The following is a 26952-nucleotide window of genomic DNA, read 5'->3' as shown; positions in this document are numbered from 1 at the left end:
CTGGGGGGCATTTTTTTTTTTTTTACTGGTGGGCAGTTTTGCAGCAGTGCTGCAATATCGCCCCCGCAGTAACAAAAGCAGCAGTCCTTCAGACTTGCACCCGCACTCTTCCCTGGTGGTCTGGTCGAACAAAATTGCCAGGGCTGCTTTGGGTTCCCAGTCCGGCCCTAAGCTTGCCACTCTTATCTTTGCCTTTTCAGAACTTCTAGATAGAACAGCAAACCTATCATTGAGCTCGCTGATGTGCATGGTGAAGGCAAAACGAACACCAACTTAGGCTTATGGTGCAGAGCTTTCCTGAAGAAACAGGACATCCTAGTTAAATATCTTGCACTGTTACGTTTTCAGTTTCCTTTTCCAGTTGCCAGAGGATGCCTAAGAAGCCCAAATAAGACTTGAGTTTGGGCTAATTGAACAGGGGCTACCCCATAAGTCGGAGATTCCTAAATACCCCTTTCCTTGCATTGTGCAGATACAAAGAGCCTCATGGCACTTTTCTGGAAAGAAATTCAAACAAGTTTACTTAGGAATGCCTAGGCAGCTGCCATGAAAGATGCTATTTCAGAACATAAACCGGAACCATTATGGGACTTTCCAATAAAAAAACAGCATTTCGAACATTTTCTCAATAAACACGTCAAACTAATCTTGCTTGTTACTGACAAGGAAACTTTTAGAATTAGAAGTCACTCTTGGATTACAATCAACTCGTATAAACATTCTACTCCTCAGGAATACATGGGAGAGAATTATAAACGCCATTATAAAATAAGGCTGCTTCAACTCTGCTTTGGCAATGCGCTAACCCTGGGCCATCGGCCTAAATGGCTTCCAAAACCCTTGTCAAGGTTGCATCGGCTTTGCAGAAATCAGGAGAATTGTTGCCTCATATTCTATGCACCTCTATTTTTTTGTATTAAACAAAGATAATTTTTGGCCGTGCAATATTCTTAACCAACATTAAGTCAGAACATGTTGGAATGCAGTAGTTTTCTGCCTGCAATTACATTTTCCAGCCGTACAGCGAGATCGAAGATTATGAATAGAGAGGACAAACTCCTCTCTTCAAGACCATTGTTAACAGAATCCGCTTAAAAGCTCCTTGGGGTGGTTACTAGCTATTAGTCATGGTTTAGGTGGCTAAATTCCATCTTACACCACATCCATGCACAAATACACTAATGCCATCCCAAGAAGTTCTATTTATTAATCGTCAGCCCTGATATTTCGTCATATATTTTACTGGGCAAGCCATCAAGCACTTTCGCACTATGCACTTTAGCTGGAAGTTAACTGTATAGCTGTCCAAGTGAAATCTTGGAATTTAATTGTCAAATTTCTTCCTTCCAGACTATTGCTTTTTAGTATTATTTGAAAAGCCCCAGGAGGTGATTGTTAGCTTGATGCTATTGTGAATGTGACCAAATCCCCTCTTGCCATGTGTACTAACATTCATATTATCTTATGGGCCCTCAAAAAAGAACGTATGCTAATTATTTAGCCTGCCCTCTTGTAACGCATCTCATTCAGACAAATGATCAAACTGCACAATTAAATGTAAAATGTATTTGAATCTCGTTGTTAAAGTATTTTTACGTAAGGTTTTTAGTAACCTCAATAAACCATTTGTTCATTCATTAGCTGAAACCGACCCAGATTTACATGTAATATATATTTGATGCCTGGAAGACAGGTAAAGGACATTAACATATAAAAAGGGTCTGTCGCCTCCTGTGCCATTATAGCAAAGTCAGAAGAAAACAACCAGGTTTGTTTGCGCAGAGACTATCTCTAGCTGCTGTGGATACATAGTTGAGGCCAAAGCAAAAGTAGAAAATAGTGGATATCTTAAATTCCAAGTTTTAAGGTTGTGCCTAGACAACACCTTTTCTGAAGATGTCAAATGGGGAGGAAGACAAAATGGCATAGATATCTCCCGGATATAGCGCACTAATGCCAGCCACCTTAACAGAGAGTAATCTGAAAGAAGTATTCAATATCTCCAATATCATGGCATAGAAATGAGTTATAACCATATTCTGACTGCACCCATGAAGATCATCTAGTATGGGGTTAGAACAGCTCAGCCCAGCCCTTCTACCCAGGAGTCAAAACCCTCGTGTTTGTGGTGGAATACTTCACCAATTTTGAGCTTGACCATGCAAAGCCAGAGTCCACTAAGGTGTGGAGAATTAACTGTGGAACAAAAGACTTTATCAGCTACCTCCACTGATTTACTTTTGTGTCAAAGTAGGCAAGGTAGCTGATGAGAGCTTTGGGTAGAGATTGCAGACTGGATTGAAAAACTGAAAGGCGTACAAGAGCAGAACAAAGTGCAAGCAGAACAATAGCAAGAGCAGCTAGATTAATTTATTTTATCAACTGATTGAGTAAATACTGCATATTGTTAGACTTCATAAAAGTGTGAAGGACACCATCTCCCCAGGGGACTGTAGTGCTAGAATAGGTGATTAAGAAGGTGTGTGCAGACTCGATGGATCCTCTTGATAATCAAAGAAACATCTCAACAGTACAGAAGTTTCGATATTAAGACTTTAGTCAGATCAGGTCTAGGCACTGTTAGACTTATGAGCAGCAACCAAGTCAGTAATAAAGGCAAAGAAGGAAGAGCCACGGGAGTGGCTAATTTAACCTAGCTAGGAGCACTTGGAGAGAAAAAAAGCCCAAGTCCCAATGGTCTACAACATTCTTTTTTGCTACCTCTCCCAAGGAAATGTCTGTAGTATCCTCATACGGAACCCTCTGGGTAGTCTAAACAATACTGAATAACCCTGTTAGATCCTCCACCTGCACAATTTTGGATACATTATATAACAGGCTAAAGTTACCATTCACCCATTTCACAGGTGATCAGAGACAAGGGATCTGGAAATACCTATGTAATGTATATGCAAGAGGCTAGCTATTCTGTTGTTGACAGTGTAGTAGCACTAGCTGAAAAAGGATTTGGTCCACTGAGCCACCTACAAGCTGTTGGTTGGACCCTAAATAGAAACTCCATAACAGAAGACTATACCAGCCATCTAGTAAACAGTTTGATTATTTGCTTAAAATATTTCTTGAACCATTGAGCACCTGATGAAACTTGATAGAAGCCATGGATCGAGGCTTCTTTGAAGAAGAGTTGGTCGACAAAAGGAATACTGGAGACTTCAAGGCATTCTTGACCGGGACTGTAATGAACTGGTAAAAGTCGGAATTAGGAAGGATAGACATATCTAGTGTTCTGAAACACAACCTCTGATAGACTTTTTAGGCTGGATAGCTCCACTGATGAAAATCCATTTTTAGGTCAAGTTGGCACTTATTAAAACTGATGGCAAATATGCGGACACCTACAGCTAAAGCCCAGAGTTAGGAGTCAAGGGTACCTTGAAGTTTTCTTTGGTATACTGGTTACAGGAACAGTCCCATCCAGCATTTACATGTCTTGCCTTGGTCGGAGTTTTGTTGGCAAACACTTGATTGGAACTACTGGTCTTTACTGACTAGTAGTCTTCTGCTTCTCTGCAACAAAAGGAACTCCCTTGAAACTCGGGTACAGCAGATACCAAGATAAAGTTTTACATGGATGTAAGAAAATGACATTGCCAATAAGTGAGCCTGGGGCAGTCTAGGGCCAAGAACCTCTAAGAAAACCAAAGAACATCAGCATCCAAAAACAGATTAACAGGACTGTGGTTCTTCTAGTGGAGTGATCTGTGAGATGAGACAGATTCCACAATAGGTAAGACAAATCCCTTGAGTAAGAAAAGAGCCAAGGGTGAAAACAACAATAGGGTACCCCAAGGAAAGCCATACAAATCAGGATCCCCACATACAGTGTAAATTATTCTCAATCAAAAAGGGATCACAACACAAGGCTGGGTATTTGTGAATGAGGTCTACAATAACATCTGTTTCTGACCACATGCACCTGTGCAAAAGTTCCCAAAAAAGGAGTGGATTCGTAGTGAATTATAGGGTTTGAAGTGGTGTACATATTTAAATTATGAACAGCTATGACCAGAGCCCCTCCACATAAAATGTTAGTCATAGCACAATAGAAAACACAAAATATGTTTTGTGCTTCCGGACTCCTAACATGGGAACATACAAGTAAACACTACAACAGATCTGAGAAACTGTTCATGCACACCAATCTTGCTTGGAATGAAGTAGAGATCCCTTAAGTTACAATGTTAAAATTTCAAATTAGAATACCAGACATATTTCAAAAATATTTTAATTTAGAAACAATATTTGCGCACAGCCATTTTTTACAATGCATGTTCTGCCATTTAGAATAAAAGCCACAGCTTATGAATGCATACAGAGTTCTTAATTCACCAAACCCATTCCAAAAACAAAAAAACCTGTGAAATCGCATCTGATTATTTTCACGTATTAGCAACTTTTCAGAATCTTTGATGCCATGTTTATGAGCACAAAACTATTTTTTTCCAACAAGTCACTTCTTGTGCTACACTTCATGCAGACAGACACTATGAGGGGGATAGTTAGCAATACATCCATAGAAGCCTAGTTACAGAGATCTATAATTACAATTATCAACTTGAAAAATATCCCAACCCCAAGTGACAATATTATTTTCTTAGGTGTTAAACCAGGAGATCCTCAATTTTATAAGCTGGGTCAAACTGGGTTTCGGCAAAAGGTAAGCTCAAGTACAAAAGAACATTATGATGTGCATCATTGGTTTTTTGTCCAAGTGGATCTTTCTATATGACCAAGAACACCAAATAGATTTGCAAATCTTTGTCAACTGGGTAAACAGCCTGTGCAGATGTTGGACATCAGTATTTGATCCCCATGGAGAACAAAAGACCTAACTAGCGGATTTCTGAAGGAGGCGAGTGTTCATGGTCTCGGAGCATTTGCATATGGTTAAAGTGAGGCTGGAATCCAAGTGTTTGTTTAAAGGAGGATGATTGTTCCACACAATTCTTCCTTATTGTTTTAGGGTGTCTTCTGGTTGCAGCTCCTCAGACCCCTGTAATATTTCCTTCATCACAGGGGATCTTAGCAAAAATCGAACAATTACAAATGTTGAAAAACAATCTAAAATTTGGAAGAACAATCCACCTAATAAACAAAGCCAGTAAAATGAAAGCAATATACATTTTAGAACATGATCAGCTGATCAACTAAAAACAGCAGAAGGCATATTAAAGGTTAAAATAAATGCAACTCCCATGAATTGGGTGCATTTATGGACAATCATTTTAGTTTGCTAAACCTTATATTAGGATCTTCACAGTGGCACAAAGGACTGCCAAACCGTTTAGAAATTGCTGCATAAAGAGAATGAAGAGAACATCATCTACTGTTATATCCACAACATCCAATATGCAAGAGTAATCTTGACTATCATTACACCAAGTGTAATCCGAGTTAATGGTCATCATAAAGATAACTCGACTGCAGGCGAGTCAATGCCTGTTGTCTGTATTATCTTCACCCAAAAGAGCACATGCATTTTTTTAAAGAAAGGTACTACATTTGTGTTTCACCTGTACAGATGTTCTGAAAGTCTTCTGGAAAATCATTCAATGATCTTACAAGATTTGGGCACAGTAAAATATGGATTTGCATCAACTGTGACCTTGATAGAGCTAAATTGTTACCATTCTAGTGAACCCTGTGAAAATGCATGTTTTTACACAGCTCATTAGGTATAGAGTTATGGGAGTTGGAATACCTTTTCCCCCCAAAAAATAAATATGAAGTAATGCACAGCATTCATTTATAAAATATCTAAACTGAATGCATCTGAAGTGTAGCTTCTACATTTTAAACTACTTGGACAAAATTATTATCATACACAGTAAACCACATTCATAAAGCAAATAAATAACTCAATAGGCAGACCATAAAGGAATGAGCACCCACCAACACCTAGAGAAAAAGAACATCCACTGTATGGAGGAGTCACTGTAGTACATAAACTCAATGTTAGACTTTTACCACACTGACCCAGCACAGCTATAGCAGAAAAAAGTCAAAAGTACGCCTCAAACATGATTTTTGAAACAGTTCCAAAAATATTTCTTAAAGGAGTAACAAAAATGTTATTTTACATAGTGTAAACAGCCAAATAGTCATGCTGTTTACTCATTTCTCCTCTCTATATAATACATGAAAACAAGCCAGTATTTTTTCCTCCTCACCTTACATCTTTCATTAGAAATGAGAGTTGTATATAAGCTGTATCCAGAAGAGAATATTGGTTACATTGGCTTCGGTTATTAACATAATATTCAACAGAATTCTTCCGAAGGGAGCAAATCAATTCTATTTCTGGATGAACCCAAGGACTAAAGACTGGTATAATGGAAAAGGCAAATTCTTGGTTGCTTTCGTTTTTTGGAGATTACAAAAGTTTACAGTGCTTTATTATGCCATTCCGAATTGCACTGAAGTTGAAACTAGGCAGGGATTTGCGGCAGCCCAAATTCATCCACAAGCACGCCGTCCTGCAAAAATAAATAAAAGTAGGATCATTAATTCATGGGGAACTGGGTTAGTAGGCTCTCAATGAAAGTAAATGTAAGCAATGTACACTATCTCTGAATATTGTAGCCTCTGAGCATTTGGTACAACACATGTATTAAATAATATGTGTAAAAATGGTGAACAATCAGATATTGGAATACAGCAATGGTACCAAACATTGTCATTCACAAGACTTGGATATCAATTTCTATTTCAAACACTTCCCCCCCCCCGTACATTTCCCATCAACAAGAATCAGACGTATTGCTCTAGCAAATTGTAACTATTATTTGGTCCCACGTGATGTTGCTTGCTGAAGTGAGCATCTTGATTACACGCATTTTCGACAACTATGCATCATAAGAAAACAAGTTACTTACCTGTAACTACGGTTATCCAGTATTGGTATCTTTCATAGATTCACATGCCTGAATCATTCCCCGTCGTCGAGGCGGGAGTCCCACGGTAAAAATATATACAATAGCAGTGCCTAAAAATTTCTTGTAGTAGGCTGGAAAAGCCTAAAGGCCTAACTAGGCCTCAAAACTTAGCAGCCTATCTACATCATTATGTAAAAAGACCTGAAATAGTAGCCTCAGCCAATCAGCTGTCCTCACCCTCTAGAACCTTCCTAGCCCAGGCAGTTCTCCTCAGATTTTCCCAGCACAAGTGAGAATGAGTATCCATAAAACAGAACTGCCCTGCCGGGGAGGAGGGTGGGTGCATGTGAATCTATGAAAGATACCAATACTGGATAAGGATTAGTTACTTACCTGTAATCCTAGTTCTCTTCCAGGGGTATACTCATTAAAGTCATAAGCACTGAATTATCTCCGCCCATGAGCGGGAACCCGGAACACATAACAATATACATATATATGTGTAAAATATATAAAAAAGTACATAGTACTAACTAATTATACACATATACATGTATAATAACCATAATATGCAGCCTAACATATATACATAGGCTAATAAAGCCACAATTACACACGTTCTGAAGCATGAAAATATGCTGTATATAAATGCAATAAACAGGCATGAGCCCAAAATGCATTTCATAACCATGAAAAACTTTTATTTTCATCAAAGAACCTGTTGTAAACAGCTATTAGCCTAAAAAGGCTGCATATGAAAATTTGTCTGTGTACAGAAAATCAGACTGGCACCCTGCCTTTAAGGCCCCAGAGAATCTGCACACTTTGCCTTTAAGGCCCCTAGGAGAACTCTGTTCCCATCATGCACCACAGGTGACAGTTAGGTCAGTTCTTTTGTACGGTACAGTAAACATTAGCAGGAATCTGCCCTTAAAAACTTTATAATACATATTGAAAACTTCAATGCTACTGCTCGCCCGGGGAGGCGGGAGGGTGCTTATGACTTTAATGAGTATACCCCTGGAAGAGAACTAGGATTACAGGTAAGTAACTAATCCTTCTCTTCCAGGGGATACTCATTAATAGTCATAAGCACTGAATAGAGTAGCAAGCTCATACCCACTAGAAGCGGGCGAACAGATAAATGCATAGCTACACTTTTTTAAAAACACAGTGTTTAACTAGAATTAGCAAACAAATTTCTCAGTGATGCCTGTCCCACTTGAGCATCTGTTTGCGCATCAGAATCCAAGCAATAATGGCGTGTAAACGTATGCACTGAACGCCAAGTAGCTGCTTTACATATCTCTGACATAGCCACATTCCTGAGGAGAGCTGTTGTAGAAGCTTTTCCCCTCGTAGAATGAGCCCTAGGTCTACCTGATAAAGACTTGTGGGCTAGCTGATTAAGATACATGACACTATCCATCTAGAAATGGATCTCTTGGATGCTGCCAAACCAGTATTCGTAGGACCATAGTTCACAAACAAACGGTCTGTGTGTCTCATAGTCTTGGTTTTATCTAAGTAAAACTTCAAAACCCTTTTTAGATCTAAAGAGTGCAAAGCCCGCTCAGCCGGACTTGAAGGGTTTGGAAAGAAAGTAGGCAATGTTATGGATTGGTTAATATGAAAATCCGACACCACCTTAGGTAGAAAAGAAGGATGAGTCCTGAGCACCACTCTGTTTGCATGAAAAACTGTGTACGGTTCCTTGCAACACAGAGCCTGAATTTCGCTCACTCTACGAGCGGACGTGATAGCCACCAGGAATGCTACTTTCCAAGATAAGTGTTGCAATGACGCTTTATGTATGGGCTCAAAGGGTGGGCCCATCAACTTAGTCAACACCACATTAAGCTCCCAAGGTGGAGAAGGAGATCTGACTGGAGGAAACACCTTTCTTAATCCCTCTAGAAAATCCTTCACCACAGGCATCCGAAAAAACGATATCTGTGTTGGCGATTTTCTAGAAGCAGTTATTGCAGCAAGATGGACTCTGATAGAATTAAACTGCAAACCAGACTCAGCAAGATACAGAAGATAAGGCAAGATCACCTGTTCTTGGCCTCGAATAGGGTCAAGACCCTTGCTCTGACACCAAAGAAAAAAGCGTTTCCACTTAAATCCGTAGGATTGTCTTGTAGAAGGCCGCTTTGCCTCTTTAAGAATGTTCATACACTCCGGATTTAACTGTAAATGTCCGTACTGGATGACTTCAGGAGCCATGCTGCCAGGCGCAGGGAGGGCAGATTGGGATGAAATACACGCCCCTCCTGTTTGGACAGAAGATCCGGGCGACAAGGTAATCTCCTGTGTGGCCTGATTGACAACTGGAGGAGATCTGGGAACCACCATTGGCGTGGCCACTCTGGGCAAATCAATATCATTCTGGATTTGGTCTTGTACATCCTGTTGATCACTGCTGGTATCAACGGTGTCGGCGGGAAGGCGTACAGCAAATTTTGACACCAGTCTATCAAAAGGGCATTCCCTTGAGACCCTTTCTGGGAGAACCTGGACGCGAAGACGGGGCATTTTGCGTTTGCCGCTTCTGCGAACAGATCGATGTCTGGTGTTCCCCAAGCCTGGAAAATGCTGTGCGCGACTTCTTCGTTGAGCACCCAGTCGTGCGCTTCGACGAAGTCTCTGCTGAGGTCGTCCGCCTGCGTGTTGAGGCTCCCTGGCAAGTGAACTGCCGTTATGGACAGGTCTCGTGCAAGTAGCCAGTGCCAGATGGTCTGAGCTTCTATGGACAGAGTCCTGGACCTGGTACCCCCCTGCTTGTTTAAGTAATACATTGTAGTTGTATTGTCTGTTTGCACCAAGAGGGACCGAGTCTGAAGAGATGGAGCCAGGGACTTGAGAGCAAGATGGACCGCTCTGAGTTCGAGTAGATTGATATGATACCCTTTCTCGAAATCTGACCATAGCCCTTGTACTTGCAGCGGGCCCATATGTGCTCCCCAACCTTGGAGAGAGGCATCTGTGATCAGAGTCTGCGTTGGTGGGTCCTGATGAAAAGGAACTCCCTTCATCAAGTGTGACTTTTTCATCCACCATCGAATGGAATCTTTTGCAGACTGTTGGAGAAGAATTCGATCCTCCCAGTCCCGTCCTCTGCTTCCATTGATCTTCTAGACACTGCTGTAGAGGACGCATCTGCAAACGTGCGTTTGGCACTATGAAGATGCACGATGCCATGGATCCCAGAAGAGAGGACACTTGCCGAACTGTCGGACGTGCAGACTGAAGGAGAAACACACACTTTGTCTTGATGGATGACCACCTCTCCTCCGAAGGACACACGTTTTCTTTTGCCGTGTCCAGTTGTGCACCCAGATAGTGGATCTTCTGGGTGGGATTCATTATGGACTTTTTGTAATTGACTTGAAGACCCAACTTGTACATGAGTTGGAGGCATATCGATAGATGTTCTTCCAGTAGAGATGGGGATGAACTCTTCAGAAGCCAGTCGTCTAAGTACGGATAAATGAAAATCCGTTGTTTTCGAAGACAAGCAGCCACTACCGCCATACATTTTGAAAAAGTCCTGGGAGCTGATCTCAGGCCAAAGGGGAGCACTGCGTACTGATAATGACAAGCCCCTACTTGAAATCTGAGAAACTTGCGATGTTTTCTGGATACTGGGACATGAAAGTAAGCATCTTTCAGATCTATGGAACACATCCAATCCCCCTGGTGTAATTGAGGAAAAATCTGATGAAGAGCCAGCATTCGAAACCTCTCCTTCCGAATGAATTTGTTCAAACGCCTCAAGTCCAGAATGGGTCTGAACTCCGTAACTGGACCTTTTTTCTTTACAAGAAAAAACCGAGAGTACAGGCCCTGACCTCTCTGTTGAAAAGGCACTGGTTCTATGGCATTCTTCTTCAGAAGGACATCCGCTTCCTGTTGTAAGCGCATTAAGTTCCACTGTACCATTTTCAGAGGACGCATGACAGGAGGTGGCTTCTTGAATTTCAAAAGGTACCCGCTCTGAATGACATTGAGTACCCATTTGTCCTTTGTGATCTGTTTCCACTCTTCCAGATAACACACAATACTTCCTCCAACCGGAGTGGCACACGGTTGTGGAGGAAGCTTCCATTCATTGTTTTTGAGGCTGCTTGGTAGCTGATGATTGCTGCCTATTTCCGCTGCCTCTGCCTCGTCCAGGTCGCCTCTGCTGGAATTGCGATCTCTGTTGACTCTGGCCTTGATTTTGCGAGGACCAATTTTCCCACAGGAAGGACATTTATAAAATAAAGGTGGCATACTGACTAAAAAATTCACAACAGTTTAGTCAGAAAAAAGGTAATAAACACCACCAAAGTACTATTTGTCAAAAAATGTCAAGAAAAAACCAACTTCTGACAGAAAATACTACAAATGAGCAGAGCTCAAGTTCCAGGTTCCTCACAGAACAAGCCGGAAAAAAGAACTGACCTAACTGTCACCTGTGGTGCATGATGGGAACAGAGTTCTCCTAGGGGCCTTAAAGGCAAAGTGTGCAGATTCTCTGGGGCCTTAAAGGCAGGGTGCCAGTCTGATTTTCTGTACACAGACAAATTTTCATATGCAGCCTTTTTAGGCTAATAGCTGTTTACAACAGGTTCTTTGATGAAAATAAAAGTTTTTCATGGTTATGAAATGCATTTTGGGCTCATGCCTGTTTATTGCATTTATATACAGCATATTTTCATGCTTCAGAACGTGTGTAATTGTGGCTTTATTAGCCTATGTATATATGTTAGGCTGCATATTATGGTTATTATACATGTATATGTGTATAATTAGTTAGTACTATGTACTTTTTTATATATTTTACACATATATATGTATATTGTTATGTGTTCCGGGTTCCCGCTCATGGGCGGAGATAATTCAGTGCTTATGACTATTAATGAGTATCCCCTGGAAGAGAACCGTAGTTACAGGTAAGTAACTTGTTTTCTTATCCAGTATTGGGGTATCTTTCATAGATTCACATGCCTGAATCAGAGTAGTAAGCAGTGACATCATGTCTGTCGTTAGAGGAAGGTGGGAGACAAAATAAACCATATACATCCCCATACAATCAGGAAGGTAATAGAGCACAAACTTATTAACATAACATATGCATCTAAACCTTTATAAGTACATTAGATATATGACAGTATTTGGTAATGCAAAAACATGATAATGAAAAGATATGCTTTAAACAGGCAAATGAAGAGTAAAAGACTGTAAAAAGTCTAACCGTACTGAAGAAGATGCTGCAGAACTGCTTCTCCAACTGCTGTATCATCATGAACTGCCGACTGCAGACAGTAATGTTTGGTAAAAGTGTGCACACTTTTCCACGTAGCAGCTCGGCAAATGTTCTCTAGCGTCACTCCAGCGAACAGGGCAGTTGACGCTGACATTGTTCTGGTAGAATGCGCTTTGACCTTTCTTGTTAAAGGTTTGTTGGCTTTGTCATGACAGAAAATAATCGTAGAAGACAACCATCTAGCTATAGTTGCTTTCGTTACAGCTTGACCCAAGGTGGCTTGACCATAAGCAACAAAAAGTTGATTGGATTTGCGGATGTCCTTTGTTTTCTGAAAATAAAACTTCAGGCAACGTTTCACATCCAGAGAATGTAAAACCTTCTCCATGGAAGTTTTAGGATCCGGGAAAAAAGTTTTGAGTTTGACCGGTTGATTGATATGGAACTGAGTTGGTACTTTTGGAATGAATTTTGGGTTAGTTCTAAGCGTCACAAAGTCCTTAGAGAATTGTAAGAAAGGCTGTGCAATAGTGAAGGCCTGTATCTCACTGACTCTGCGGGCTGAAGTGAGAGCCAGTAAGATAGCCACTTTCCAAGTTAGAAACTTGAGGTCCGCTTTGTGAATCGGTTCAAAAGGCCTTTTTAGAAGTTGAGACAGAACAATATTAAGATCCCACTCCAGGGGAGGACGACGAACTGGTGGAAAAGCTCGAAAGAGCCCCTTAAGGAATTGTTTGACCAAAGATGATGAGCATAAGGATGGTTTGTTGGAACTCTTCCTGAACCTGGATATCGCCGCCAGGTGCACTTTAATGGACGAAAAAACGAGTCCAGCCCTGGCTAAAGACAGCAGATATGGAAGGATGTCTTCTGGAGGAGCTTGAAGTGGATGAATATTATGTTCTCCACACCAGACGCAGAATCGTTTCCACTTAAGACGATATGTCTTGATGGTACTTTGCGCACGGGCCTGTGATAAGATCGCCCTGCAGTCTGAGGAGATGTTAAGATCCTTAAACTCTAGGAAGTCAGGAGCCAAGCGTGCAAGTGCAGCGATTGAGGATCCGGATGTTGGACCTGGCCTCCCTCTCTCGTCAACATGGACACTGTCGGTTTGAGACGAAGTGGAGGCTGCTGAGAGAGCAGAAGAAGTTCCTGGAACCAAAACTGTCTTGGCCAACGGGGAGCAATGAGGATGAGAGTGCAATGCTCCCTCTTCATCTTCTGTATTACCCTTGGAATGAGCGGAATCGGAGGATAAGCGTACGCAAATATTCCGGACCATCTCATCAAAAGGGCATTTCCCCTTGACCCCTGTTGAGGAAACCTGCTGGCATAAAACCGGCATTTGCTGTTCTGCTGCGTGGCGAACAAATCCAGCGCCGGTGTCCCCCAAGTCCGAAAGATCCTGTCCACTTGATGTTGTTCGAGCTCCCATTCGTGACAGCCCGTGAAAGCTCTGCTGAGGTTGTCGGCCAGAGAGTTCTGAACTCCTTGCACATGTTCTGCTCTGAGGGATATTCCGTGGCGTAGAGCCCAATCCCACATGTCATGAGCCTCCAGTGACAGGGTGAGAGATTTTGTTCCTCCCTGTTTGTTGATATAGTACATGCTGGTGGTATTGTCCGTACGCACCAGCACTGACGAATATGCAATCCTGGGAAGGAAGGCTTGCAGGGAAAGAAAAATGGCCCTCAGCTCTAGGCTGTTGATGTGTTTCTGTCGGTACCGACGAGGCCATCGTCCCTGGATCTGAAGGTCCTGGAGGTGACCTCCCCAACCTTCCATGGAGGCGTCTGTAGTCAGGGTGAAATCTGGAATGTCTTGCAGAAAGGTGAGGCCTGGTGATAAATTTGGCGCCTTTGACCACCAAAGAAGGGCTTGTTTCATTTTGGCAGTTACTTTGATGCGGTCGTCGAACGATCCGTCGACTTGCCTCCACTGACGAAGTAACTCCTCCTGCAATGGTCTCATTCTGAGTCTTGCCATAGGGATGAGGCTGATAGCAGAGGAGCACATCCCTAGAAGGGAAGCAAATGTCCGAACTGAAAGTGACCTTCTTGCAAATATTTGTTTTGCCAGTTTCAATAGTTTGTTCTGCCGTTCCTGAGTCAAGAACGCCTTGCACTGGCAAGTATTCCAAGACCGCTCCCAGAAAGGTCAACTGCTGACGAGGTTGAAGCTGAGATTTGTTTGCATTGAGAGTCAGGCCTAGATTCGAAAAGAGGGATAGGGAACTCCTGACCGCTTCCTTTGCGGAGCCCCTCGATGGTCCTTTTAACAGCCAGTCGTCGAGGTAAGGGAAAACTTGTATTCCCTGGGACCTCAACATTGCTGCCACTGGGGCTAAACATTTGGTGAAGATTCTGGGGGCCGATTTGAGGCCAAATGGAAGAACCTTGTACTGAAAGTGGACGCCAGCCACTTGAAACCTTAGGTATTTGGGGTGTTTTGGGTGAATAGGGATGTGGAAGTAGGCGTCTTGCAGATCCAGAGAAGCCATAAAGTCCCCTTTGTTGAGAAAATTCAGAATGTCCGTCAACGTTACCATGCGAAAACTCTGTTTCTTTAGATATTTGTTTAGTTTGCGCAGATCTAGTATTGGACGCCACTCCTCTGAAGTTTTCTCTACGAGGAAGAAGCGAGAATAAAACCCTTTCCCTTTCTGAGAAAGTGGAACTCGTTCTATCGCATTCTTGTGGAGCATCTTTAAGGCTTCTTTGAAGAGTAAGTGAAGACGAGGGGGAGGGGGACCCATGGGCGGCGTTGTTGGTGGCTTCTGTATAAATTCCAGAGTATGTCCGATCTTGACAAGATCTAGGACCCACTGATCCGTAGTTATTTTTCGCCATTGTTGGTAAAAGGCGGAAATTTTGGCGCCCACGGGAAGGGGAGAATGAACGGCTGACGTCCGGCAAAGCTCATTGGCGCTTGTTGGAATCACGCCCTTGATTGTTTGAGCGTCGTTTCCCTCCCTGACGAGAGAAAGATCCAGAGGCAGGCTGTCGGTAAGAGCCTTGATAGTATGGCTGTTTGTATTGAGATTGGTATTGGCGGTTTTGCTGATTGGAATAGTTCCCCCTAGAGGAATAACCACGGCCTCTTGCTCCCCTAAAGGAACCCCTTTTGTATTGTAGGGTACCAAGGGATTTAGCTGTTTCTGTGTCTGTCTTTATTGCCAGCAAAGCGTCATCAATGTGTTTTCCAAAAAGTGAATCCCCATCATACGCCATGTCCAAGATTTTCATTTGGACCTCAGGCCTGAAGGTGGTTGCCCGGAGCCAACCTTGACGCCTAAGTACTGCTGCCCCTGCCAATTGTCTGAAGTTGGTATTCGAAATATCCAGGGCGCAATCAATGATCTCCGATGCAGCCCTTTCTCCCTCCAGTACAATCCTGCGCACCTCTGGTTGCTGATCTTCAGGGATCAATTCGAGGTATTCAGACAGATCGGACCACATCTGCCTATCGTAACGGGCCAGGATAGCTAACGAATTAGCAGCTTTAATGGAGGCCGCTGCATTTGCAGAGAACTTCTTGCCAATGGCATCTAGCCTCCTGCCCTCCTTGTCAGGCGGAGTAGAAATGGGAACAGAAGGATTCTTAGATTTCTGTTGTGCAGCCTGTGATATCACAGAATCTGGTCGAGGATGACCTATTAAGCAAGATGGAGTATCCGATGGTGCTCGATACTTTTTCTCTATCCGTGGAAGGACTGCTGGAATGGAAGCAGGAGTTTTCATAATGTTGAGGCCTTCCTTCCATATGTATTCAATAATGGGGATAGCTCTGGTAACTCTGCGATATCCCTCTTTAAAGTCATGTAAAAAGCAGTCAGATTGTTCCACTGTGACAGTCAACTCAAATCTGTTTGCTGCACGTTGCATAATGTTATGAAATCCGCAGATATCCTCAGGTGGAGAATCTGAAGGGCGGGGTACAGGCGGTGAAGGCATGGGAATGACATAGTCCTCCCATGGATCTACAGGTGTAGTATCTGCAAATTCACCCTCTTCTCTGCCATCATCGTCCTCATGAGAAGAAGTATCCGTGTCATGCCGAGGTGCAGGACCAGCATCTTGTCTTGGAGATAATGATGCTCGCGGTGACGGAGGCTTTGGCAAGTTAACTGGAGTTACTGGCACTACAGGTGCAATTGGTGTCGGAGGAAACCTCTGGCGATAGTCTGCCAACATTGCTTGTAAATCCTGAATTAAAGTGGATGGCAATTGAGCAGTATTCTCAGATTGTTGAGCATGGGGTGATTGATATGGTGTCGAGAAATCCTCATGCCCATAATGGCCATGGTCATCATCCTCATCATCATCCTCCTGAAATTTAATATTCAATTGTGACGGGTGACGGGCAATTCCAAAGGGACCCTCATCCTCTTCACCGTCATCTGACTCATCCTCCACATATGTCTCCAATAGATGTGATGGTAAGAGTGGAGAAATATGGGAATAATCCCGCTGATACGTTTTCATTTGAAAATGTGTATATTGAATTTTCCTAGGGGCAGCACTGGGTAACTGATGAGCAGCTGCCACTACTGTCGTCGATGAAGACGAAGCCATTGTAATTGGAATGTCCGTAGACGGAACCATCGATGCTGACTGAACTAACGATTTCGCCGTCGACGGGGTCTTCGTCGACGAGTCCTTCGTCGACGAGGCCGTCGATGGTGTCTTCGTCGACGAGTCGTTCGTTGACTAGGCTGACGATGGTGTCTACGTCGACGAGTCCTTCGTCGACGAGGCTGTCGATGGTGTCTTCGACGTCGAGTCCTTCTTCGATGAGGCCGTCGACGGTGTCTTGGTCGACACGTCCTTCGCCGACGAGAGAGTCGTCGGTGTCTTCGTCGACGAGACCTTCGTCGACGACGATGATGGTAGTTTCGTCGACAGGATTGTCATCGACGGACCGGAAGGCTTGGTAGATGGGGCCGTCGTCGACGGAGACGTCGACGACGGGACAGTTTTTGTCGTCGAAGTCTTCACAGATGATGACAATATTTTCACAGACATCAGAGGTGAGGTAATAGATGAAGTGGTGACCGTAGAAGAAGTTGTAGAAGTAGAAGTCAATGTAGTAGTATGAGAAGACACCAGAGAAACAGTTTTAGTCTGGGCTGTACTCACAGTTGTCCTCCGAGGAGAAGATGCACTCTTTGAGGGTTCTGAAGCTCTCTGAGAGGATTTTAGTTTCTTTTTTCTCTCAGGAGAAGAGCTGTCCATGGATCTGGCTCTCTTGCCGGAGGTAGAGGCCTTGTCCTCATCATCAGTGGAAGAAGACTTCAACCACAAAAGAACCCTTGCCTCTCTATCCCTAATTGTTTTCTGAGGGAAGGTACGGCAAATTCTACAGTCCTTCACAACATGTGAGGGGTGCAGACAATAAATGCAGTCAGAGTGCTGGTCATCCACATGGACTCTCTTCCTAAAGCAGGTACCACAAGCCTTGAAAAGAGCTTTCTTTTCAGACATTTTTCTGAGGAAAAAGGCCAAAAAAGCTAAAGAACTGAGTAGGCACTCAGGGAGACTCCCTCACACACGAAGTGCGGTGAAAATCTGAGGAGAACTGCCTGGGCTAGGAAGGTTCTAGAGGGTGAGGACAGCTGATTGGCTGAGGCTACTATTTCAGGTCTTTTTACATAATGATGTAGATAGGCTGCTAAGTTTTGAGGTCTAGTTAGGCCTTTAGGCTTTTCCAGCCTACTACAAGAAATTTTTAGGCACTGCTATTGTATATATTTTTACCGTGGGACTCCCGCCTCAACGACGGGGAATGATTCAGGCATGTGAATCTATGAAAGATACCCCAATACTGGATAAATAGTGACCTTGAATCGGGATTTCTGAACATTCTGCATTGAGATGCCACTCAATTAAAAAATTAAACAAAGTGCAGGCATGTCTAATTACAGTGAGTTTGAGAGGGGCGTAATGCACTTTAGAGCAAAAAGCACACTTGTTCTACAACTAATAAGCTGACATGCTAATGAGGGAAAAGTTTGAAACCATTAAAGAGCTTGATTAGAATATGCCCTTCAGGAATATACAGAAACATTGCAAAACTTTGCTCTTTACAGATCAAATTCAAAGAAATTTAAATACACTATTACCTGTTCCAAGTGTGCAAACTACAAATATTTAAAGGCAAGGTATTTTTAGCATACTGGGCATTATTTATTTTTTCATACCTTGTTGTTAGGATTCGGACCTATAGCTCTTTGTACTAAAGAAAACTCTAAAAAGTGGATACATTTTTGCAAAGTGTTGCAAAGTAGAATCCGGACGCATTAACGTATACTTAATTTTTTCCATCCTCAAATTTTGCGATATCAAGTTCTGATGTGCAGCCATTATTGTCCTAGTGGTTACTGGACCCCCACAGATTTACCAATGAATAACTACATATTTTCCTTCGCTACAATTCAAATTTTACTCCTGATTTCCCCATTACTTTTTGGTTCCTGTAGTTATCTCCCAGTGCCTCTGCAGTCTTGACCCTTGAGGCAGAGCCGTATTTCCCAACAACCTATGATTTGTTCGCACCAGACACTCTTCCTGCAGCTACATTATCCCCATTAACTCACCAAATCTTGTTTTTGCAAGAGTCTTTCCTACTAGATTCCACTTGAAACTGGACTGGTTGCTGTTATTCCTGAGGCTGATTTCTTGCTTCGCAAGTTCCTATTAAGTCACTGCTAGTTCTGGATTTTGGTGCTATAGCGCCTTCTAGGTGTGAAACCTTTCCTAGTGGTATGCTTCTGCTACTCAATCCTATTGAGATGCTTTTGTTGCATATGTTCTTGTATTTAGTTCTGGCCTCATTTGTATTTCCATTTCCAATTTTCTATGCAGGATTCTAGGCTAAGGTTCTTTGCTGCCGTTTTCCCCTTCGTTGTCCTTTATTCCAGAGATGCTTTGTCTACCTTTCCTAGTTTTCTAGGTCTACCTGCATTCTTCGCTAGTTAATTAGAATTGTTCTGCCTGCTCATTCTGTAACTCCTGTACACTTTTTAGACTCCAGTCCTATATTTCCCTCAGTCCTGTTCCTGGACAATGTCACTCATACTCTAAGTTAGAATCCCTGAGCCATAGTCTTTTATTCTGTTACCCTTGCTCTAGAACCTCTGTTCCTTATTGTTTTTGAGTGAAAGGAGAAGGTTACTTACTCTGAAATCATCTGTTGGTAGAGTGTAGTGCTTTAGGCTCACATGATTTGAATTTTTGCCACTCAGTGGATACAAAGTGGAGTTTAGAGAATAGTAGGCATGTGCTCTGAGCAGTGATACATCATAATAAATGTGCATTTAATGTATTAAACATGGTCTGTCACAGCTCAAATCCGGGAATGTGGGTGGGTGGATGTGAATCTACAGCACAACACACTATCAACAGATGCTTACAGGGTAACATTTTCAGTTTGTACCATCAGTGGCTGTAGATGTACTTGCTTGTCATCGACTGTCTAACAGTTTTCTCCTTGCGGTGGCGAACAGGCAGAGGATGCAGATTTTTGAAAGAATGTTCTTAATGCAGCCTGGCAAACCATAGAATGTTGACGAAGTAATATGCCAACACAGTAATGCTCTGTTAATGTGTGGAGCTGACCAAGTAGCAGCTTGACAAATATTTGCCAAAGGAATGTTACCCAAGAAAGTCATGGTGGATCCCTTTTGATATGCAGTGTGCCCTAGGAGGTATAGGGACTACACATTTAGACTTTGCATAGCAAGTCAGAATGCATTTAACAAGCCACCTTGTAATGCCTGCTTTTGAGATAGGCGGGCCTTTATAAGGTTTAGTGAAGACTACAAAAAGTTGATTGGTCCTTCTTAAAAGTTTGGTACCACTAATGTACGAGTTACTTACCTTCGGTAACAATGTATCTGGTAGAGATGTTGTCTAGCCGCAGATTCCTTAACTTAGAATTATCCCCAGGCATCAGACTGGATCCGGATTTCTTTTGCAGCAGTACCTCTGTGCGCCGGGGAATGGCGCCACATGACCCTGCCCTGATGTCGTCCACGGATGTGATGTCAGCGAGGTCATACAAGTCCCTCCCGGTGCGCTTACGTCAGTTTTATTCTGAGAAACCTTTCCGAGGCACAATGCGGAGCCACCAACAAAACTGTGAAAGTATGGGAACAGTGTGCGAAAGAGGAAAAATCCGTAAAACAAAGAGATTGGATGGTGCGTAAAGCATCATAAAGGACAGTGTCAGACATTGTAAACCAAAAAACCAAGAAGGAAGGCAGAGCACTGCTCTGAAAAACAACCCCGGAAAGCGAAGCAAAGACCCTCCTCAGAGCCTGAGGAACAAGGGAAGAATGTCCTGATAGACAACAGAAAGGCTGCCATTACAACGCAGAACTGGGACGGCCAACAAGGGCGGAGCACAGGAAGAACAATAATCCACTGCAAGGTAACATTACAAGGAATGGCGCCTTCCCCTGTAGAGACCGAAGGGCCGAGGCACAGCCCAATAGATCCCAAAAAATACGACTGCAGAGGAGAATAGATACCCCAAAACGATGGCGGGAGGGAAAAGAACAGGAGAAGACCCCACACTGGAAGGACCAGAGTGGAGGAATGCAGAGAAAGGGGAAAAAAGAATCTCCTGTTGAAGGCGAAAGCGAAAGGCACTGCTCCACAGGAAGAGAAGCCACCCAGAGGGAGGCGGCCGCAGAAGGCAAAGTCTGAGAGGGTCGCACCAACTTGAGCACCCTGGATGAAGACCAGTGTCAACTGAAAGGAGGCAAGGTGGAGAACTCCACCTGGAATGGTCCTCGCAGAACGGAGAGGATGGGTGGGCGTTAAGGAATCTGTGGCTAGATAACGTCTCTACTAGATACATCTTTACCAAATGTAAGTAACTCGTACATCTGATAAGAGACATCTAGCCGCAGGTTCCTTAACTTAGAATAGATACCACAGCCGTACCCCAAGGGGGAGGAGGGTCAAAATGAGGGAAGGAAAAATAACTACTCCCAGGGTCCAATGGACGCTAAGGTGTCACAAACCAAGACATAGAGGACAACATGGAGTGACATAACAGAAGCCTACCCGGCGGGCCTACGCAAGGGAGGCCGGACAGGCAGCAACCAGGATGCGGAGGACAAGAGGCAGGGACTGAGCAACGTCCCAGAAGCGCAAGCGTTAAACACAAGACACGCCAAATGCAATACTCAGTCACAAGAAAGTGACAGGGGCGGATAGCAACACGCGGAAGCACACTGAGGCGGACCACAACGAGGAACATGCATGTAGCAGACAGCTACGGAGACGAGGCAAGTGGCGTGGCTAAGACGATTAAGGGACTGCTCAACAAGGCAACGTGAAGGCCAAGGGGAAGACGCACCCAAAGAGACAGAGTACAGGGCGCAGCACCCGGGACGACCCCCAGAAGAGGAACTGTCCGGCAGGCACATCAGACAGAGAAGGGTGACACCTGAAGGAAACAAGCATTTGCAATGCAATAGGTCTCGCATTATGAAAGTTTGAGCTATTGATATTGTAAATGACAAATTTTTTAATTATGTGTTGGTTTTGAAAATAGCGAAATTAATAGCTTTGTCATTTACAATGCCAATAGTTTTAACTTTCGCAAATGTGACACCTAAAGCATTTGTAATGCAATATGTGTTGTATTTACGTGACTTAGATGTATTGATATAACAAATAACAATGGTTTTTAATTTTTTTAATAATTAATACTTAAATAAAAGTTTTTGCAGTTTATAATGGCAATAGCTTAAACTTTAGTAAATAGCTTTTGTTAAGAGTATGGCCAGTGTATTTTATTGTGACGAAAATCCAAGAACAGAAGTGAAATATTAACATCTTTTTGTGATATTTGTAATAAAGCTTGAAACATTGAGAGAACATATTTGAACCAGTTGTTGTTGAATGGTTGCAGTTTGATGCTGTGGTGGCGCTGAGTGATGTTGTGGTGACGAGTGATGCTGTGGAGTTCAGTGATGGTGTGGTAGCGCATAGTGATGTTGTGGTGCCCCTGAGTGATGCTGTGGTGGTGCTGAGTGATGCTGCGATGATGCGATAGATAGATAGAGTGAGTGCGATAGATAGTGAGGGCGATAGATAGAGTGAGGGCGATAGATAGATAGAGTGAGGGCGATAGATAGATAGAGTGAGGGCGATAGATAGAGTGAGGGCGATAGATAGAGTGAGGGCGATAGATAGAGTGAGGGCGATAGATAGAGTGAGGGCGATAGATAGAGTGAGGGCGATAGATAGATAGAGTGAGGGCGATAGATAGATAGAGTGAGGGCGATAGATAGATAGAGTGAGGGTGATAGATAGATAGAGTGAGGGCGATAGATAGATAGAGTGAGGGAGATAGATAGAGTGAGGGCGATAGATAGATAGAGTGAGGGCGATAGATAGATAGAGTGAGGGCGATAGATAGATAGAGTGAGGGCGATAGATAGAGTGAGGGCGATAGATAGAGTGAGGGCGATAGATAGATAGAGTGAGGGCGATAGATAGATAGAGTGAGGGCGATAGATAGATAGAGTGAGGGCGATAGATAGATAGAGTGAGGGCGATAGATAGAGTGAGGTCGATAGATTGATAGATAGAGTGAGGGCGATAGAGTGAGGGCGATAGATAGATAGAGTGAGGGCGATAGATAGATAGAGTGAGGGCGATAGATAGATAGAGTGAGGGCGATAGATAGAGTGAGGGCGATATATAGATAGAGTGAGGGCGATAGATAGATAGAGTGAGGGCGATAGATAGATAGAGTGAGGGCGATAGATAGATAGAGTGAGGGCGATAGATAGAGTGAGGGCGATAGATAGAGTGAGGGCGATAGATAGATAGAGTGAGGGCGATAGATAGATAGATTGATAGATAAATAGATAGAGATATAGAGTGAGGGCGATAGATAGAGTGAGGGCGATAGATTGAGGGCGATAGATAGATAGTGTGAGGGCGATAGATAGATAGTGTGAGGGCGATAGATAGATAGAGTGAGGGCGATAGATAGATAGAGTGAGGGCGATAGATTGAGGGCGATAGATAGATAGTGTGAGGGCGATAGATAGATAGTGTGAGAGTGATAGATAGATAGAGTGAGGGCGGGCGATAGATAGATTGATAGATAAATAGATTGATAGATAGAGTGAGGGCGATAGATAGAGTGAGGGCGATAGATAGAGTGAGGGCGATAGATAGAGTGAGGGCGATAGATAAGAGTGAGGGCGATAGATAGAGTGAGATATAGAGTGAGGGCGATAGATAGAGTGAGGGCGATAGATAGAGTGAGGGCGATAGATAGAGTGAGGGCGATAGATAGAGTGAGGGCGATAGATAGATAGAGTGAGGGCGATAGATAGATAGAGTGAGGGCGATAGATAGATAGAGTGAGGGCGATAGATAGATAGAGTGAGGGCGATAGATAGATAGAGTGAGGGCGATAGATAGATAGAGTGAGGGCGATAGATAGATAGAGTGAGGGCGATAGATAGATAGAGTGAGGGCGATAGATAGATAGAGTGAGGGCGATAGATAGATAGAGTGAGGGCGATAGATAGATAGAGTGAGGGCGATAGATAGAGTGAGGGCGATAGATTGAGGGCGATGGATAGAGTGAGGGCGATAGATTGAGGGCGATAGATAGAGTGAGGGCGATAGATTGAGGGCGATGGATAGAGTGAGGGCGATAGATTGAGGGCGATAGATAGTGTGAGGGCGATAGATAGTGTGAGGGCGATAGAGAGGGCGAAAGATAGATAGATAGACTGAGGGCGATAGATAGAGTGAGGGAGATAAATAGAGTGAGGGCGATAGAGTGAGGGCGATAGATAGAGTGAGGGCGATAGATAGATAGAGTGAGGGCGATAGATAGATAGAGTGAGGGCGATAGATAGATAGAGTGAGGGCGATAGATAGATAGAGTGAGGGCGATAGATAGATAGATTGATAGATAAATAGATAGAGATATAGAGTGAGGGCGATAGATAGAGTGAGGGCGATAGATTGAGGGCGATAGATAGATAGTGTGAGGGCGATAGATAGATAGTGTGAGGGCGATAGATAGATAGTGTGAGAGTGATAGATAGATAGTGTGAGGGCGATAGATAGGTAGAGTGAGGGCGATAGATAGATTGATAGATAAATAGATTGATAGATAGAGTGAGGGCGATAGATAGAGTGAGGGCGATAGATAGAGTGAGGGCGATAGATAGATAGAGATATAGAGTGAGGGCGATAGATTGAGGGCGATAGATAGAGTGAGGGCGATAGATAGATAGATAGTGTGAGGGCGATAGAGAGGGCGAAAGATAGATAGATAGACTGAGGGCGATAGATAGAGTGAGGGAGATAAATAGAGTGAGGGCGATAGATAGAGTGAGGGCGATAGATAGAGTGAGGGCGATAGATAGAGTGAGGGCGATAGATAGAGTGAGGGCGATAGATAGAGTGAGGGCGATAGATAGAGTGAGGGCGATAGATAGATAGAGATATAGAGTGAGGGCGATAGATTGAGGGCGATAGATAGAGTGAGGGCGATAGATAGATAGATAGATAGATAGTGTGAGGGCGATAGAGAGGGCGAAAGATAGATAGATAGACTGAGGGCGATAGATAGAGTGAGGGCGATAGATAGATAGAGTGAGGGCGATAGATAGAGTGAGGGCGATAGATAGAGTGAGGGCGATAGATAGATAGAGTGAGGGCGATAGATAGATAGAGTGAGGGCGATAGATAGATAGAGTGAGGGCGATAGATAGATAGAGTGAGGGCGATAGATAGATAGAGTGAGGGCGATAGATAGAGTGAGGGCGATAGATTGAGGGCGATAGATAGATAGTGTGAGGGCGATAGATAGATAGTGTGAGAGTGAGGGCGATAGATAGATAGATAGATAGTGTGAGGGCGATAGATAGATAGTGTGAGAGTGAGGGCGAAAGATAGATAGATAGACTGAGGGCGATAGATAGAGTGAGGGCGATAGATAGATAGAGTGAGGGCGATAGATAGATAGAGTGAGGGCGATAGATAGATAGAGTGAGGGCGATAGATAGATAGAGTGAGGGCGATAGATAGATAGAGTGAGGGCGATAGATAGATAGAGTGAGGGCGAGAGATAGATAGAGTGAGGGCGAGAGATAGATAGAGTGAGGGCGAGAGATAGAGTGAGGGCGAGAGATAGAGTGAGGGCGATAGATAGAGTGAGGTCGATAGATAGATAGATTGATAGATAGATAGATTGATAGATAGAGTGAGGGCGATAGATAGATAGAGTGAGGGCGATAGATAGAGTGAGGGCGATAGATAGAGTGAGGGCGATAGATAGAGTGAGGGCGATAGATAGAGTGAGGGCGATAGATAGAGTGAGGGCGATAGATAGAGTGAGGGCGATAGATAGAGTGAGGGCGATAGATAGAGTGAGGGCGATAGATAGATAGATTGATAGATAGATTGATAGATAGAGTGAGGGCGATAGATAGAGTGAGGGCGATAGATAGAGTGAGGGCGATAGATAGAGTGAGGGCGATAGATAGAGTGAGGGCGATAGATTGAGGGCGATAGATAGATAGAGTGAGGGCGATAGAGTGAGGGCGATAGAGTGAGGGCGATAGAGTGAGGGCGATAGATAGATAGATTGATAGATAGATTGATAGATAGAGTGAGGGCGATAGATAGAGTGAGGGCGATAGATAGAGTGAGGGCGATAGATAGAGTGAGGGCGATAGATAGAGTGAGGGCGATAGATAGAGTGAGGGCGATAGAGTGAGGGCGATAGAGTGAGGGCGATAGAGTGAGGGCGATAGAGTGAGGGCGATAGAGTGAGGGCGATAGAGTGAGGGCGATAGAGTGAGGGCGATAGAGTGAGGGCGATAGAGTGAGGGCGATAGAGTGAGGGCGATAGATAGAGTGAGGGCGATAGATAGAGTGAGGGCGATAGATTGAGTGAGGGCGATAGATTGAGTGAGGGCGATAGATTGAGTGAGGGCGATAGATAGATAGAGTGAGGGCGATAGATTGAGGGCGATAGATAGATAGAGTGAGGGCGATAGATTGAGGGCGATAGATAGATAGAGTGAGGGCGATAGATTGAGGGCGATAGATAGATAGAGTGAGGGCGATAGATTGAGGGCGATAGATCGATAGATTGAGGGCGATAGATAGATAGATTGAGGGCGATAGATAGATAGAGTGAGGGCGATAGATAGATAGATAGAGTGAGGGCGATAGATAGAGTGAGGGCGATAGATAGATAGAGTGAGGGCGATAGATAGATAGATAGTGTGAGGGCGATAGATAGATAGAGTGAGGGCGATAGATAGATAGATAGAGTGAGGGCGATAGATAGATAGATAGAGTGAGGGCGATAGATAGAGTGAGGGCGATAGATAGATAGAGTGAGGGCGATAGATAGATAGATAGTGTGAGGGCGATAGATAGATAGAGTGAGGGCGATAGATAGATAGATAGAGTGAGGGCGATAGATAGATAGATAGAGTGAGGGCGATAGATAGATAGATAGAGTGAGGGCGATAGATAGATTGAGGGCGATAGATAGATAGAGTGAGGGCGATAGATAGATAGATAGAGTGAGGGCGATAGATAGAGTGAGGGCGATAGATAGATAGAGTGAGGGCGATAGATAGATAGATAGTGTGAGGGCGATAGATAGATAGAGTGAGGGCGATAGATAGATAGATAGAGTGAGGGCGATAGATAGATAGATAGAGTGAGGGCGATAGATAGAGTGAGGGCGATAGATAGAGTGAGGGCGATAGATAGATAGAGTGAGGGCGAT

At 43.6% G+C, this 26952-nt stretch overlaps 1 protein-coding gene across 1 annotated transcript in view; it reads right to left on the bottom strand.

Annotated features, from left to right (window-relative positions):
* Positions 1-4230: 4230 nt before the first annotated feature.
* The window catches only part of CHMP5 (charged multivesicular body protein 5), a 188043-nt gene continuing 165321 nt past the window's right edge, over positions 4231-26952 (bottom strand). Inside the window, exon 8 of the mRNA XM_078687742.1 lies at positions 4231-6497. Within this exon, the coding sequence (XP_078543868.1) occupies positions 6450-6497 (48 nt within the window). The 3' untranslated portion in view covers positions 4231-6449. The remainder of the gene's footprint in view (positions 6498-26952) is intronic.

The sequence above is a fragment of the Lissotriton helveticus genome, chromosome 4_1 (genome assembly GCF_964261635.1).
Source record: "Lissotriton helveticus chromosome 4_1, aLisHel1.1, whole genome shotgun sequence".
Classification (NCBI taxonomy): Eukaryota; Metazoa; Chordata; class Amphibia; order Caudata; family Salamandridae; genus Lissotriton; species Lissotriton helveticus.
This window is presented reverse-complemented; position numbering and strand designations above follow the sequence as displayed.